The 18,179-nt window shown below is 55.9% G+C and overlaps 1 protein-coding gene across 1 annotated transcript in view; it reads right to left on the bottom strand.

Annotated features, from left to right (window-relative positions):
* The window catches only part of SETD2 (SET domain containing 2, histone lysine methyltransferase), a 68,310-nt gene extending 53,168 nt beyond the window's left edge, over positions 1-15,142 (bottom strand). The window contains exons 1-2 of the mRNA XM_071559869.1: positions 14,975-15,142; positions 581-596 (exon numbers count right to left, since the gene is read on the bottom strand). Of these exons, the coding sequence (XP_071415970.1) occupies positions 581-596; positions 14,975-15,012 (54 nt within the window). The 5' untranslated portion in view covers positions 15,013-15,142. The remainder of the gene's footprint in view (positions 1-580; positions 597-14,974) is intronic.
* Positions 15,143-18,179: the final 3,037 nt, after the last annotated feature.

The following is an 18,179-nucleotide window of genomic DNA, read 5'->3' as shown; positions in this document are numbered from 1 at the left end:
ATGTTATATTATATTATATTATGTTATATTATATGTATAAATAGCAGTAGTAATTACAATGAGCTTTAAGTAATAAAAAATTAGTAGCAGTAATAACTATAACACACTTCAAGTAATATTAATATTCTTAGAATTAATACATTTTTTAAAACATTATTAGAATTATTTTAAATTATTCCCAAAATTTTCCCTTCTTCCCAAAAATTATTTTGAATTATTTTTAGTAATAATAATGATGATGATGATTGGTGGATGATGATGATGATGATTATTGTTGTTGCTGTTGTTATTATTATTGTTATATTATTATTGTTATATTATTATTACTATTATTGTTATATTATTATTATTGTTGTTATTATATTATTATTGTTATTTATTATTATTATTATTGTTATTATTGTTGTTATTATTAGTAGTAGTATTATTGTTATTATTGTTGTTATTATTATTATTATCATCATTATTATTATCATCACTATTATTATTATCACTGTTGTTGTTGTTATATTATTATTATTATTATTATTATTATTATTATTATTATTATTATTATTATTATTATTACAGCTCCACTCACCTCATTCTCCTCCTCTCTGTTGTCACCGAGCCGGGGGCACATGGAAAAGAAACAGAAAACCGGGAGTGAACACCGGGAGGAACGGACGGAGCGAGGGGACACTGAGGGGACACTGAGGGGACACCGAGGGGACACCGAGGGGACATGGAGGGGACACGGAGGGGACGCTGAGGGGACACCGAGGGGACACCGAGGGGACATGGAGGGGACACGGAGGGGACGCTGAGGGGACACGGAGGGGACATGGAGGGGACACGGAGGGGACACGGAGGGGACAGCGAGGGGACGCTGAGGGGACACGGAGGGGACATGGAGGGGACACGGAGGGGACATGGAGGGGACACGGAGGGGACAGCGAGGGGACAGCGAGGGGACACTGAGGGGACACTGAGGGGACATGGAGGGGACACGGAGGGGACAGCGAGGGGACACTTGAGGGGACACTTGAGGGGACAGTGACGGGACACCAAGGGACAGCGAGGGGACACTGAGGGGACACTGAGGGGAGACTGAGGGGACATTGAGGGGACACTTGAGGGGACACTGAGGGGACACTGAGGGGACACCACAGGGATACTGAGGGACACGGAGGGGACACGGAGGGGACACGGAGGGGACACGGAGGGGACACTGATGGGACACCACAGGGATACTGAGGGACACGGAGGGGACACGGAGGGGACACGGAGGGGACATGGAGGGGACATGGAGGGGACACCAAGGGACAGCGAGGGGACACTTGAGGGGAGACTGAGGGGAGACTGAGGGGAGACTGAGGGGAGACTGAGGGGACACTTGAGGGGACACTTGAGGGGACACTTGAGGGGACACTGAGGGGACACTTGAGGGGACACTGAGGGGACACCAAGGGGACACCAAGGGGACACCAAGGGGACACCAAGGGACAGCGAGGGGACACTTGAGGGGAGACTGAGGGGAGACTGAGGGGAGACTGAGGGGACACCGAGGGGACACTTGAGGGGACACTTGAGGGGACACTGAGGGGACACCAAGGGGACACCAAGGGGACACCAAGGGGACACCAAGGGACAGCGAGGGGACAGCGAGGGGACAGCGAGGGGACACCACAGGGATATTGAGGGACACTGAGGGGACATGGAGGGGACACCGAGGGGACACTTGAGGGGCACTGAGGAGACACGGAGGGGACACCACAGAGATATTGAGGGGACACTGAGAGGACCCTTGAGGGGACACCGAGGGGACACCGAGGGGACACCGAGGGGACATTGAGGGACATGAAGGGACATGGAGGGGACACGGAGGGGACCCTTGAGGGGACACTGAGGGGACATGGAGGGGACACCGAGGGGACATTGAGGGACATGAGGGGACACGGAGGGGACCCTTGAGGGGACACTGAGGGGACAGCGAGGGGACAGCGAGGGGACAGCGAGGGGACAGCGAGGGGACACTGAGGGGACTGTGAGGGGACACCCCCAGCCCCACCCAGGACAGGAGCACAGGGTGGGCCCAAAAATTCCACCCTGCAGAATTCCAGGTGGGCTCAGACAGAGCAAACCCTTCCGGAGAGAACTGTGGGATCGGCGGCGCTTCCGGAGGGTTCCAAAGGATATTCCAACACCTTGGATGGAACGAGGGACATCCAACACCCCAAACATGGGACTGAAGGGGCTGGATTTGGGATGCTTTGGATTTCCATCCTTTCCTTAGGAACAGAAAGGATTAAAGAGGAATTACAGCCTTGGGAAGGCCCTGGGTCTCTGCCACGATGGCAGCACTTCATTAACCAAGTAATTAATCAATTAATGCCAAGTATTTTGGCAGTCAGTGAATTAATGAGGACCATTCCCTTGATCCCAGCCAAGGGGCAAGCCCAGCTCTCCATAATTCCCAAGTTTCCTGCTCCAAGCAAAGCAGTTTCCCCCCAAGGAAGGAGGAGGAACAAGGACAGGCCGACCCTGTCCCTGCTTTGCTCAATTCCCAGGAGAACTTCCAGGAGTTTTCCGGTCCTCCCAACACACCCCAACCCATCCATGGACAGTTCCCCCTGCTCCGTCCTGGGACAACCAGAGGTTCCCAAATCCCTCTCCGGCTCCAAACACAGCCCAGAGCTGGAATTTGGCTGGAATTCCATCAGTTCTGAGCCACAGTTTGGTCTCACCATCGGAGAACATTCCCAGATTTCCCTTCAAGCACCAGCTGATCCAGAAACATCCACTTCCAGAAGAAAGAGCCAAAGGCTTCGGATTCCGAGCCCTCCAAAGGCAGAGACGGCGCCAGAACCACCCGGTCCAAAAGTTCTTCCCATGGATCCATTTTCCCACCAAAATTCTTTCCATGGATCCATTTTCCCATCAAAATTTTTTCCATGGATCCAATTTCCCACCAAAATTCCTTCTATGGATCCATTTCCCACCAGAATTCCTTCTATGGATCCATTTTCCCACCAACTCTTCCTATGGATCCATTTTGCCACCAAAATTCCTTCCATGGATCCATTTTCCCAACAAAATTCTTTCCATGGATCCATTTCCCACCAAAACTCTTCCTATGGATCCATTTTCCCACCAAAATTCCTTCCATGGATCCAATTTCCCACCAAAATTCCTTCCATGGATCCAATTTCCCACCAAAATTCCTTCTATTGATCCAATTTTTTCCCACCAAAATTCTTCCCATGGATCCAATTTTCCACCGAAATCCTTTCCATGGAGCCACTTTTCTAGGAGAACTCTTTACCTGGAGCCACTTTTCCACCAAAATTCCATATATTCAGAATTTCCCAGCTTCTCCCCTGCTGGGAACATCCCAGTTTTTCCTGGGAATATCACTAAAAATTAAGGATCTGCTCCCACTCCGTGGTTCAGCATTTCCAGCATTCCCTGGGAGCTCAACCCCCACATTTAAAGTGCATCCCATCCAATAATCGGAATTTTATCCCAGTTTTCCGCGTGCTAAAAATGCCAAAAAATTCCCCCAGAATTCCAAAGTGCACCAGACAAACTTCAGGAGCCTCCGCTCTTCCATAAATTTTTCCCTCTTTTCTTCTCCTTAAGGAGGGAAATCTGGAAGCCCAAACTTTCCCCCTCTCTGGGTCTGGAGGAACAGCCTCATTCCTGGTGGGAATTCCGCTCAGGAATCCACAGGGATCCACCCGAGAGCCCTTTGCTGCCTGGAAAAAGGGCACTTCAATCCCAACTTCCAGCTCGGGAATTCGGGATTTCACCTGTTTGGCTCAGGCTGGGGGGGGCCCAAATAAACTGGGAAGCAGCTGGAATTCCATGGATCACCTTCGGCCACAGCAGGGAGAAGGAAAGCAGCAGGTGGAAATTGGGAATTCCAACAAGGAATTTTCCAGGCAGGTTTTCCCTCTGCATCCCTGGGATTCTGCACCACGAGGCTGGGGATGGAATTCCCTGGATGCCGAGGATGGAATTCCTTGGATGCTGGGGATGGAATTCCCTGGATGCCGGGGTGGAATTCCCTGGACGCTGGGGATGGAATTCCTTGGATGCTGGGGATGGAATTCCTTGGATGCTGGGGACGGAATTCCTTGGATGCCGGGGATGGAATTCCCTGGATGCTGGGGATGGAATTCCTTGGATGCTGGGGACGGAATTCCTTGGATGCTGGGGATGGAATTCCCTCTGCTGCTCTCAAGCTCAGAATTCCAGATGGTTTGGGATGGAAGGACCTTAAGGATCATCCCATTCCCAGCCCTGCCATGGACAGGGACATCTCCCACTATCCCAGGTTGTTCCAACCTGGCCTTGGACACTTCCAGGAATGGAGCATCCACAGTTTTTCTGGGAAATCTGTGCCAGGGAAGAATTTCTTCCCAACATCCAACCTGATTTCCCCTCAATTCCCACTCCCAGGATTTGCTGGAACATTCCCAGGCCCAACGAGCCGCCACCCCAACTGTGGGAGAAAACACAGGGATGAAAGCACAGCTGTCCCTGGAATTCCTGGAATACTGTGAGGAATTCCTTGGTGCAGAGCGCTGGGATTTGATATCCCAAAGTGTCCCTGCTCCCAGAAATCCTGCCCTGCACATGGATAATGCACAACCAGAAACAGCTGGGAAAGTCATTGGAAATCCTGCTCCTTCCCAAAAAAAACATGGAGAGAGGAAAGGCAGAAGGACACACAGGAAGGGGGGAAATCCCTCAGAAATTCCTTATCTCAATTCCAGCCAAGGTGCCTTTTCCTGCAGCACATCCCTGAAATCCAGCCCTGCTGCTTCCCAAAATCCCCATTTCCCGCTTTAGTCAACATTTTCCCGGAGGTTTTGGAGCTGGAATTTTGGAGCAGGAGAAGGGACACCGTTTGTGCCACGCTGGAATATGAAGGAAAAGGGAGGGTTGGACATTCCAGGGAAAAAAAGGAGCTGAATCTTTGGAAAAGGATTTCTCCTTTCAGTTAAAAAATGAGGAGTGACCTCATTTATTTCCTTATTTCTCCACCAGAATTCCAGCATTTTAGGAATTCTTCAGGAAAAAGATCCAGTTAAGAAGAAAATATCTAAGAGGTTAACAGGATGCTGCTCCTTCCCAAAATTCCTGGGAATTCCCAAACTTCTCCCAAATCCTGCTCTTCCCTTTTTGCTCAGTGCCAGGGAGTGCCTGAGGAAGGAAGGGAATTTGGGATCGTGAATTCCCAGGAATTTTCAGGGAAAAGGGGAAAGGAGGGAAAGGATGAGGATGGATTTGGAAAAGGGAAAACCAGAGGGAACAAACCCCCACCTGAACTCCAAAGCTCCTGCAGAATTCCTTGGAAAACCTCCCCCTCCTCCTCTGGGAGCAGGGCAGGACATTCCAGCGGCACCTCCCACCACTCTCATGGAAATGGGATCAATTCCCGGGTAATCCCTGCCCAAATCCCTTTCTTTGCCCCAACAGGAACAAAGAGCCATCCAAGGAAATGCCTCGCAGGAAAGAGGAATTTTAAGCCGAGTTTTCCTGCCTTGATGGAATTAACTCCTGAAGTTCAGGAACATCCCGGGGTCTGTCCAGGCCTGGATCTCCCACAGAACTGGATCCTTCCCTCTGGAATGCCCCAGGTGGGATGGACAGGCTGGAATTGCACCAGGAAACCCCAACCCAGGACTCCAGATCAGCTTCGGGCAGGGAAGAGGAGTTTGCCTGGGATCAGAGCAGCATTCCCGGGATCAGAGCAGCATTCCCGGGATCAGAGCAGCATTCCCAGGGGGCAGAGCAGCATTCCCAGGGGGCAGAGCAGCATTCCCAGGGGGCAGAGCAGCATTCCCGGGATCAGAGCACCATTCCCAGGGGTCAGAGCAGCATTCCCGGGATCAGAGCACCATTCCCGGGATCAGAGCACCATTCCCAGGGATCAGAGCAGCATTCCCAGGGGTCAGAGCAGCATTCCCGGGATCAGAGCAGCATTCCCGGGATCAGAGCAGCATTCCCGGGATTAGAGCAGCATTCCCAGGGATCAGAGCAGCATTCCCAGGGGTCAGAGCAGCATTCCCAGGGGTCACAGCACCATTCCCGGGATCAGAGCAGCATTCCCAGGGATCAGAGCAGCATTCCCGGGATCAGAGCACCATTCCCGGGATCAGAGCACCATTCCCGGGATCAGAGCAGCATTCCCAGGGGTCACAGCACCATTCCCAGGATCAGAGCAGCATTCCCAGGGGTCATAGCACCATTCCCAGGGATCAGAGCAGCATTCCCGGGATCAGAGCAGCATTCCCGGGATCAGAGCAGCATTCCCGGGATCAGAGCAGCATTCCCAGGGATCAGAGCAGCATTCCCAGGGATCAGAGCAGCATTCCCAGGGATCAGAGCAGCATTCCCAGGATCAGAGCAGCATTCCCAGGGGGCAGAGCAGCATTCCCGGGATCAGAGCAGCATTCCCAGGGATCAGAGCACCATTCCCAGGATCAGAGCAGCATTCCCAGGATCAGAGCACCATTCCCAGGGATCAGAGCACCATTCCCAGGGATCAGAACAGCATTCCCAGGATCAAGCAGCATTCCCAGGAATCAGAGCACCATTCCCAGGATCAGAGCAGCATTCCCAGGATCAGAGCAGCATTCCCAGGGATCAGAGCAGCATTCCCAGGGATCAGAGCAGCATTCCCAGGATCAGAGCACCATTCCCGGGATCAGAGCACCATTCCCGGGATCAGAGCACCATTCCCAGGGATCAGAGCAGCATTCCCGGGATCAGAGCACCATTCCCAGGGATCAGAGCACCATTCCCAGGATCAGAGCACCATTCCCAGGGGTCACAGCACCATTCCCAGGATCGGAGCAGCATTCCCAGGGGGCAGACCAGCATTCCCAGGAATCAGAGCAGCATTCCCAGGATCAGAGCAGCATTCCCAGGATCAGAGCTCCTCATTTCTCTCCTCACTGAACAATTGAATTCCAATTCCAACCTTCCCAAATCCAGGATTAGGCCTGGCTTAAAGCTCAGGCTCAATTCCCAGCCCTGCCAAGGCCTCCCCACCTCCCCATTCCAGGCTCTTATCCCCATTCCCAGTTTTCCCCTCCCTCCTCCATCCCACTTTTCTCCCTTTCCAGGTTTTCCAGCCCGAGGTCACTTTGGCACCACCACAGACCAACCACAACTGAACGTTCCTCCTTCCAGCAAATCCCAATTTCAGGACTAAAAACTACAGGGAATTAGTGGGAAAAGTGGGATAAACATCCACGTTAAAGATTTTTCCCAAATCCCTTTCCATGCAATCCCTGCACAGCAAAATCCCTCCGGATAAATTGACCTTTTAAGGTGTTTGGGTTTTTTTTTAAGTTGCTCTTTTTAAATTGTTCTGTTGAGGTTCAAACGTGTTTGGGAGCAGGAAAAGGATTCCAGGAAAGTCAAGGAAGCTGAAAACTCCAGGAATTTGGGAAGAATAATAATAATGATGAGGGCAATCCCATCTACTCACAGGTGCTGTCACCAGGCCAGGATGGGGCTTCATTCCCAGCTCATTCCCAGCTCATTCCCAGCTTCATTCCCAGCTTCATTCCCAGCTTCATTCCCAGCTTCATTCCCAGCTCATTCCCAGCTTCATTCCCAGCTTCATTCCCAGCTTCATTCCCAGCTTCATTCCCAGCTTCATTCCCAGCTCATTCCCAGCTCATTCCCAGCTCATTCCCAGCTCCATTCCCAGCTCATTCCCAGCTTCATTCCCAGCTTCATTCCCAGCTCATTCCCAGTTTCATTCCCAGCTCATTCCCAGCTCATTCCCAGCTTCATTCCCAGCTTCATTCCCAGCTCATTCCCAGCTTCATTCCCAGCTCATTCCCAGCTTCATTCCCAGCTTCATTCCCAGCTTCATTCCCAGGTCATTCCCAGCTCCATTCCCAGCTCATTCCCAGCTTCATTCCCAGCTTCATTCCCAGCTCATTCCCAGCTTCATTCCCAGCTTCATTCCCAGCTCATTCCCAGCTTCATTCCCAGCTCATTCCCAGCTTCATTCCCAGCTCATTCCCAGCTCATTCCCAGCTCATTCCCAGCACTTGGAGCTGTCGAGGCTCCACCTGAGCTGAGACAATTCCTGAGGAATTTGGGCTCAAAATCACGGGAAAGCATCAAAGCCACTCCCCCCTCCCAGGGAGGGATCTGGGAAGGCCCCTCAGGCTTTTCCCACCCCCTGCATTCCTGCTCCAGGGAAATCCTGGGATTTGATGCTCCCCTGTCCCCCCAGGGATCGCCATCCCAAGGGAATTCCAGCCCTGGGTTTCTCAGCACCCCCTGGCACTGCAGCTTTGTCTCCCAAACGCCTGGAAAACAAAGAATTCCCTTTGTTTTGGAGCTCATTCCCAACATCTCCATATTCCCAAAAATAAAGCTGGAAGGAGCAGGCCTGTCCCTTCCATCCCAAAGTTCCCAAAGATGTTTCCAACAAGCTTCCTATTGAGACAATCCATGGAATTTGGGTCCTTTTCACCAGGTCACCTCCTAATTCCCAGCCCGAATATTCCCAGAATTCCCCATCTCAGAGCCCCAAAATATCCCAGTTTCCCCCAAAGTCCTCCCCACTTTAACAGGAAGACACTTCCCAGCCCTAAAATCACATTCCAAAGGGTGAAAGCTCCAACCTGCATCCCAAAAATTTCAAATAAAACGTTGGGATGGCCCAGCCAGGCTCAGGGTCTCTGGTTTGGGATAAATTAATATCAATAATTTAATATAAATTAATATAAATTCCCAAAGTATTTATTTCCTACATAATTAGAGATTAAGTTTAACCTCCTGCTTAAGGCAGGAATGGGAATATCCTGGGAATTGCTCTCAGTTCCATGAAAGAAAATGAACCCCTTTCCTGCTCCTTTACACCAGGAATTGGCACTAAAATTCCAACCTGGGAACGGCTCCAGAGCTTTTCCTGGAGGATTTCCATGCAAAAGGCTGGAAAAAGAACCACCTGGGAATGGCACACTTTGGATTTCCAGCTGCTGCTGCATTTCAGGAAGGAAATCATGGAATTACCAAGTGGAAAAGCTGGAAAATCTTGGAGCAGTGCTGGGGAAAGCCAGTGGGAATCCCTCTGGGAAAGGAGGATCCACCTGGAGCATTCCCAAGGCTCCAGTTCCTTCCCAATCCAACCCGAGGCGTCTTCCTCTCACATTAAATTTATGGATCAAATTTGGACTCCTGGCCCAAAATTTCCTGGATTTCAGGTCCTGCTCCATCCCCTGGGATCCCAAGGGAACTGCAGCCTCTGGGATGGATCCCAAAAAGTTGAGAAGCAGCTGCAGGGATGGGGCATTTTTAGGGAAATTTACCCCTCAAAAAATGGGAAAAGACAGGAAAAAAATCCAGGGAAAAGAAACTTTCTTAGGAAGTGTCTGACCAACATTCCAACAGCCACCCTGGGACCTCCTCAGGCTTTCCCAGGAAAGCTGGGGCTGATCCCTCCCTGCAGGTGTCCCGGGCCAGCTTCCCAAACTCCACAGTCAGGCTCCCAAATTCCAAGGTATAAAGAGACTTTTCCTTCACCAATCCCTCTTTCCAGACACCTTAAAGTGGGAACCCCTGGGGTTCCATCCCGTGGGATCATCATCAGGCTCCATAATAAAGGGGAGGAGCATTCCAAGGGAAATGCAGGTGGGAAAGGGCCCTTCCCTCCCATCGGCTCCTCCAGGTGGACCAGGACACACTCCAGGCCCTCACTGGGGTGTTTTCCAGGAGTTTGTGCCAAGGGAACCAACCTCATGGAAGCTTTTCCTGAGGGAAAGGCAGAACAGAACCCACATTCCCACAGGAAGCACCAAAACCATCAATCCCAAAGTGACGCCGACACGGGACAGCCCCGGAGTCCCCACAGCACCAAAGGGCCTCCAAAACCCTCAGGAACAGCCACAGCCCAAAGCCTGGAATTCCAGACTGGCTGAATCCACACCGAGCCATGGCAACAACCCAACGGAGGGTTCCAATAGTCCAGTCCTGAATCCCAACCCTTCCAATCCTCCAATCCTGAATCCCAACCCCTCCAAACCTCCAACCCTGAATCCCAACCCAATACTCCAGTCCTGAATCCCAACCCCTCTAATCTCCAATCCTGAATTCCAACCCCTCCAAACCTCCAATCCTGAATCCCAACCCCTCGCAACCTCCAGTCCTGAATCCCAACCCCTCCAATCCTCCAATCCTGAATCCCAACCCCTCCAAACCTCCAATCCTGAATCCCAACCCCTCGCAACCTCCAGTCCTGAATCCCAACCCCTCCAAACCTCCAATCCTGAATCCCAATCCCTCTAATACTCCAATCCTGAATCCCAACCCCTCCAATACTCCAATCCTGAGTCCCAACCCCTCGCAACCTCCAGTCCTGAATCCCAACCCCTCCAAACCTCCAATCCTGAATCCCAATCCCTCTAATACTCCAATCCTGAATCCCAACCCCTCCAATACTCCAATCCTGAATCCCAACCCCTCCAATACTCCAATCCTGAATCCCAACCCCTCCAAACCTCCAATCCTGAATCCCAACCCCTCCAAACCTCCAATCCTGAATCCCAATCCCTCTAATACTCCAATCCTGAATCCCAACCCCTCCAAACCTCCAATCCTGAATCCCAACCCCTCCAAACCTCCAGTCCTGAATCCCAACCCCTCCAAACCTCCAATCCTGAATCCCAACCCCTCTAATACTCCAATCCTGAATCCCAACCCCTCCAAACCTCCAACCCTGAATCCCAACCCCTCCAAACCTCCAACCCTGAATCCCAACCCCTCCAATCCTCCAATCCTGAATTCCAATCCCTCCAAACCTCCAACCCTGAATCCCAACCCCTCCAAACCTCCAACCCTGAATCCCAACCCCTCCAAACCTCCAACCCTGAATCCCAACCCCTCCAATCCTCCAATCCTGAATTCCAATCCCTCCAAACCTCCAACCCTGAATCCCAACCCCTCCAAAGCATCCACAGACACACCAAGCACCTCCAGCACCACTGGTGGCACAGCTGGAGATCCACCTTCCCCCAGGCCGGAGCTGAATTCCCATTGGGAAGGTCTCCCTGCCACAGGAGCTGCTGGATAAATGTGTTTTCCATCACAGCACAAGGACAGGAGGGAAATAAATCCTTGGAGCTCTCGACTCCCTGCGATGGCCACGACGTGTCACTTGTCCAAGGGCTCCTCCTCCCTCGGGATGCAGCAGCTGGAGATGATCTTGGAATCTTCTCCAAGGAAGCAACAGCACCAAGAACCATCCATGAAGTATCCAACAAAGGATTCCCAGAGAATCCATGGCTGCCCCATCCCTGGGGGTGTCCAAGGCCAGGTTGGAACAACCTGGGACAGTGGGAGGTGTCCCTGTCCATGGCAGGGGGTGGCACTGGATGGGATTGAAGGTCCATTCCAACCCAGAGCAGTCTGGGATTCCAGGCAGGTCCAGGTCCAGGCAGCTCCAAGGAGAAGCTCCACATGGAGCATGGTGGTGGCTCCAAGCTCAGGGAATCAGGTTGGCCCAAACTTGAGGCTCTGCTGGAAGTTGAAGTTCCCAGGAATCCAAGCTCTGGCTGACAATGGACACAGAGAGCGACGGACCAGGGAAAAGCCAAGCACAGTTCCTTTCCTGACAGGAAAACTCCAGTAAAAGCCACTGGAATGCACATCCATCGCTCAGCTCCCGGCTCAACATCCACCTCCTCCGGCTCAGCAGCATCCCTGGGAGTGTCCAAGGCCAGGCTGGATGGGCCTGGAGCAACCTGGGATAGGGGAGGGTGTCCCTGCCACGGCAGGAGGTGGGATGGGATAACCCTGAAGGTCCCTTCCAACCCCAACCATTCAGGGAATGATTCCCAGGACAATAAGGCTGAGCCTGATGATCCCCCAGGCTCTGCTGTCCCCACCAATTCCAACGCTTGGAGCTACAACAGCCACTCATCCCAAAACACCAACCAAGCTCATCCCACCCCGAGGTCCATACGGGATGGGGGGGAACCCACCGGCTCCGGCAGCACATCCACAGCCACGGGCCTGGCTTGGATTCCACTCCTCCCAAACACCCACCAGATCCTGGGACATTTCCAACAACCCAATAACCCCAAACATTCCTTTTCTCCAGGTAAAACCTCCCAGGCTGGGAAGAGCAAACCCAAACTAAGCCATAACACTGAGGAACACGCCATGGAAACAGCAGGAACGCCGGGAATCGGGGCAGGGATGGGGAAACAACTCCTGAAAGCACCACAGCAACTCCTGAGAGCCTCCTGAAAACACCCCAACACTCCTGAGAGCCTCCTGAAAGCACCAACACTCCTGAGAGCCTCCTGAAAGCACCCCAACACTCCTGAGAGCCTCCTGAAAACACCAACACTCCTGAAAGCACCACAACACTCCTGAGAGCCTCCTGAAAGCACCAACACTCCCTCCTGAGAGCCTCCTGAAAGCACCACAGCAACTCCTGAGAGCCTCCTGGAAACACCAACACTCCCTGAGAGCCTCCTGAAAACACCAACACTCCCTGAGAGCCTCCTGAAAACACCAACACTCCTGAGAGCCTCCTGAAAGCACCACAGCAACTCCTGAGAGCCTCCTGGAAACACCAACACTCCTGAGAGCCTCCTGAAAACACCACAGCAACTCCTGAGAGCCTCCTGAAAACACCAACACTCCTGAGAGCCTCCTGAAAACACCAACACTCCTGAGAGCCTCCTGAAAACACCAACACTCCTGAGAGCCTCCTGAAAACACCAACACTCCTGAGAGCCTCCTGAAAGCACCAACACTCCCTGAGAGCCTCCTGAAAACACCACAACACTCCTGAGAGCCTCCTGAAAGCACCAACACTCCCTGAGAGCCTCCTGAAAACACCAACACTCCTGGGAGCCTCCTGAAAACACCACAGCAACTCCAGAGAACCTCCTGAAAGCACCAACACTCCCTGAGAGCCTCCTGAAAACACCAACACTCCTGAGAGCCTCCTGAAAGCACCAACACTCCCTGAGAGCCTCCTGAAAGCATCAACATTCCTGAGAGCCTTCTGGAAACACCACAACACTCCTGAGAGCCTCCTGAAAACACCAACACTCCTGAAAGCACCACAACACTCCCTGAGAGCCTCCTGAAAACACCAACACTCCTGAGAGCCTCCCGAGTCCCAGCAGGGACCTGACGGCCCAAGGAAGGCCCCAAATGAGGCCAATTCATCAGCAATTCCACCCAAAATCCCGAGGGAACCCACTCCGGCTCCTTCCACCCGCCCAGGTGGGACAATCCCGGCGCTTTGGGACACAAATCCCACGTGCCAGGATCCCTCCCAACACTCCAGACTGCAAAGGGGAGATACCTAAAGTGGGACAAACCTTTGGGGATCGACTGGAGAGTCCTTTGGACCCAGAGGAGCCCTCAGGAAGGGGTGAAGCCAAAGCAAACCAGGATTTCTCCAGGTTCTCCCACCCCAAGAGCAAAACCCAGCCTGGATTCCAAATCAAATCCTTCACACCCCACTCATTTCAGACGGCCCAGCCACCAGCCCCACTCCTGGGACATGGAGAAGCTGCTCCTGGGCTGCTCCAGGCGGGCACAGCCAGACCCACTCCAGAAAGGTTTGCTCTGTGTCCTCCTCCAAACCCTGTTTTTGGCTTCTCCTCCATCCCACCATGGCCCAGAGGCCACTCCAGAGCCTGCAAAGTTTGGGGAGCCCCAAAACCCTTTGCCAAGGAAGCCTAAAAGGGCAAAACCAGCGCTGGGAGAGGCAGGAGGAGGGGTGGGGGAGAAAGGCAGAGGGGCAGGAGCGCCGAGGGATGGAGGGCACGGAGGGATGGGGGGATGGAGGGATGGAGGGCACGGAGGGATGGGGGGATGGAGGGATGGGGGGATGGGGGGATGGAGGGATAGAGGGCACGGAGGGATGGGGGGATGGAGGGCACGGAGGGATGGGGGGATGGAGGGGATGGAGGGATAGAGGGGATGGAGGGATGGAGGGAGGGCACGGATGGAGGGTATGGAGGGATGGACGGCACGGAGGGATGGAGGGTATGCAGGAATGGAGGGCACGGAGGGATGGAATGCACGGAGGGGTGGAAGGCATGGAGGGATGGGGGGCACGGAGGGATGGGGGGCACGGAGGGATGGGGGGCACGGAGGGATGGGGGGCACGGAGGGATGGGGGGCACGGAGGGATGGAGGGCACGGAGGGATGGAGGGCACGGAGGGATGGAGGGCACGGAGGGATGGAAGGCATGGAGGGATGGAGGGCCGGGCTGGAGCCGGAGGGCCCGGCGGGCTGCAAGGCCGGACTGGAGCAGTTCCCGAGCGGAGCAGAGCCCGGTCCCGGCCATTAGAGTGCTCCCCGTGCCGGCTCCTGCCTTCCTTCCTTCCTTCCTTCCTCCCGCAGAAAATGGGGTCAGCGCAGGGGCCGCCCCGGCCACCGGCAAAACCGAGACGGGGCTCGCTGAGCAGGGAGAATAATATTAGTGGTAATAATAAAAGTAAAAATAATAAAGAAGGTGGTGAAAAATGGCCCCGCGGGGAGGCCGGGACACGTCCGCACGCTCCGCCCGCGCTGCCCCGGGCAGGGACGGGACGGGGACAGGGACGGGGGAGAGAGGACACGGGGACAGGAGACACGAGGAGCGAGGGGACACGGGGGACAGGGGGCCACGGGGGACAGGGGGACACGAGGAGCGCGGGGACGCGGGGAGCGAAGGGACGCGGGGAGCGAAGGGACGCGGGGACACGGCCCGCCCGCCCGCCCCGCGCCCGGCCCGGCCGCGGCCATCACGCAAGGCCGGGGATGCGCGGCCTACCCCGGGCCCGAGCGCGGCCGCACGGACAGGGCCGGGCAGCGGGCTCGGCGCAGGGAAGGGGTGTCGGGAGGGCCGGGGGGCGGCGGCGGAGGGGAGGGGAGCGCAGGGCAGAGCCCCGCCGGCCGCTCCCGGCGCCCCCGGGCCCGAGGCCGCGCAGGGCCCGCGCTTACTCCGGCGTGGGGTGCTCCGGGTCGTAGAAATCCCCCATGGCGGGCGGGCGGCGCGGGGTCCGCAGTGCCCCCTGGCCGGGGAGGCCCCGCTCGCCCCGTCGGGGCTCCTCACATGGTCCGGCGGGGCCCCCCCGCAGCCCGCGCCCAGCACGGCCCGGCCCCGCCGCGATCCGCCCCGGCCGCGGCTCCGCCTCCTCCGCCCGCCCCGCTGACGGGAGAGGGGACGGGGACACGGGGCAGGGACAGGGGACAGGGACAGGGGACAGGGACACGGGGCAGGGACAGGGACACGGGGACAGCGGGGCAGGGACAGCGGGGCAGGGACAGCGGGGCAGGGACAGGGACAGGGACACGGGGCAGGGACAGGGACACGGGGACAGCGGGGCAGGGACAGGGACACGGGGCAGGGACAGGGACAGGGGGCAGGGACAGGGACACGGGGCAGGGACAGGGACAGGGACAGGGACACGGGGCAGGGGCAGGGACAGGGACAGGGACACGGGGACAGCGGGGCAGGGACAGGGACACGGGGCAGGGACAGGGACACGGGGCAGGGACAGCGGGGCAGGGACAGCGGGGCAGGGACAGGGACACGGGGCAGGGACAGCGGGACAGGGACAGGGACACGGGGCAGGGACAGCGGGGCAGGGACAGCGGGGCAGGGACAGGGACAGCGGGGCAGGGACAGGGACACGGGGCAGGGACAGGGACACGGGACAGGGGGGTCAGGGACACGGGACAGCGGGTCAGGGACACGGGACAGCGGGACAGCGACACGGGACAGCGGGGTCAGGGACACGGGACAGCAGGGCAGGGACAGCGGGACAGGGACAGAGACACGGGACAGCGGGACAGGGACACGGGACAGCGGGACAGCGACACGGGACAGCGGGGTCAGGGACAGGGGACAGCGGGGCAGGGACAGCGGGACAGGGACACGGGACAGCGGGACAGCGACACGGGACAGCGGGGTCAGGGACACGGGACAGCAGGGCAGGGACAGCGGGACAGGGACAGAGACACGGGACAGCGGGACAGCGACACGGGACAGCGGGGTCAGGGACACGGGAACACCGCCGGGAGCGGGGACAGGGACAGCGGGACAGGGACACAGGGATACCGGGACAGGGGGACAGGAGGGACACAGGGACAGCGGGACAGGGACACGGGGACACCAGCACAGCCGGGAGCGGGGACAGGGGGACACGAGGACAGGGACACAGGGACAGGGAGACAGCGGGACACAGGGATACCGGAACAGAGGGACACCGGGATACCGCAACACAGGGACATGGGGATACCGGGACAGGGGGATACAGGGACAGGGGGACAGACGAATGCCGGCACCGCGGAGCACCGGGACATCGGGATACTGGGAAAGAGGGACACAGGGACAGAGGGACACAGGGGAGCACCGGGACACAGGGACACCGGGATCAGCCGGGAGCGGTACCGCCGGGATCAGCCGCGTTGTCACCGGGATCCCACCGCGAGCAGCTGCGGGATCGCCGCGGCACCGCCGGGATGCTTTTGGAACCGTACCGGGATCGCCCCCGGGATCACACCGCGATCAGCCATGGGACTGTCGGGAGGAGCCGCAGCACCACCGGGATGTTCTCGGGATGTACCAGGATCACCCCCGGGATCCCCCGGACCACACCAGGGTCACCCCTGGGATCCCCCGGACCACACCAGGATCACCCCCGGGATCCCCCAGACCACACCAGGATCACCCCCGGGATCCCCCAGACCACACCAGGATCACCCCCGGAATCCCCCGGACCACACCAGGATCACCCCTGGGATCACCGGTGCCACACCGGAGTCAGCTGCAGAATTCCCAAGATCTCAGTGGGCTCAGTGGGTCTCAGAGTCACAGGATTCCTGGGATCTCCTTGGGATCACCCCTGGAATGCTCAGAATCTCACCAGGATCAGATGGGAGACCAGCAGGGCCACACGTGGATGAGCTGCAGAACTGTTGGGATCACCGGGACTATCCTGGATCGTTCATGGAACAACCAGGATCTTTTCAGGATCTCCCCAGGACCACCCCAGGATCTCACTGGTGTCACCTTTGGAATCACCAGGATCAGCCAAAGGATCACCAGGCCCCTGGATCAGCCATGGCACACCAGCACCCCAGGGATCACCTGCTTCCCTGGCATCTCCCATACCCGGGATCACCCACAGTCTGGAATCGCCACCCCTGGGATCACCCCTGGGATCACCCACGCCCCTGGACACTGGCACCACAGGCCACCAACACCTCTGGCATTCCCAGAACACAGGGATCACTGGCAGCTCAGGATCTCCAGGATCATGGGCACCCCCAGGATCAGACCCTGGGATCGCAGCCCAGACCTTGGCACCAGATCCCTGAGGCTGTTCCTGCCCCCAGCCCAGGGGGATTCCTGGGATCATCAGAGAGAAAAGCCCCCAAAATCCCTAAAAATCCTCTCTTCATTCCACAGGTCATTTCCCAACTTCCCAAACCCTGGGAAAGCTCCTCCAGGGAGCTCACCCCAGGAGACCCACCTGCTTTGGGGATGCTGCAGGACCTTCCTGCTCGTGTAGGACCCTCCAAGCCACATTTGCAGCTTCCAATATTGAGATTTTGTGGGATATTCCCAGATTTGGGAGCATGGCATGGGCAGCAGGGACACCTGGGACAGGATGAGAAGCAGGGGAGGGGTGGATGGAGGGAGGGGTGAAGGAAAAGGATTAGCTCCAAGCATGTGGAAGCCTTTTCTTGGGAAATCCAGGTGGGATGAAGTTCCAGCAGCTTTATGAGCCTTTGGACATGGATAACTGCAAAGGAAAGGTGATTCCTGGGATATTCTCCCCCAGCCTTCCAAGGGAACAGGTGCTGTTATGGGAACAGAGGGAAGGTTCAACAAACTAAACCAAACTGAACACCCTGGACTCATTAATTTTCCCAGTGTTTCATGGAAATGGGAGCAGCATGTGGAAAACCTCCAACCTGGGATGGTTAAACTGGGGATGATCCCAGCATGGCCGGTGCTGGTGTTGGCAGCAGGATGTTCCCAATGGCCATGGAGCACTCTGGGGCTCTCAGCACTGTTTTTCCAGCTTCCCAAAGAATTCTGAGGGAGCTGAGAGGGCTCAGCCTGGAGAAAAGGAGGCTCAGGGGGGACCTCTGTCTCCCTGCAATTCCCTGGAAGGAGGTTGGAGCCAGGGTGGGG

Source organism: Pithys albifrons, chromosome 7, assembly GCF_047495875.1.
Source record: "Pithys albifrons albifrons isolate INPA30051 chromosome 7, PitAlb_v1, whole genome shotgun sequence".
NCBI lineage: Eukaryota > Metazoa > Chordata > Aves > Passeriformes > Thamnophilidae > Pithys > Pithys albifrons.
This window is presented reverse-complemented; position numbering and strand designations above follow the sequence as displayed.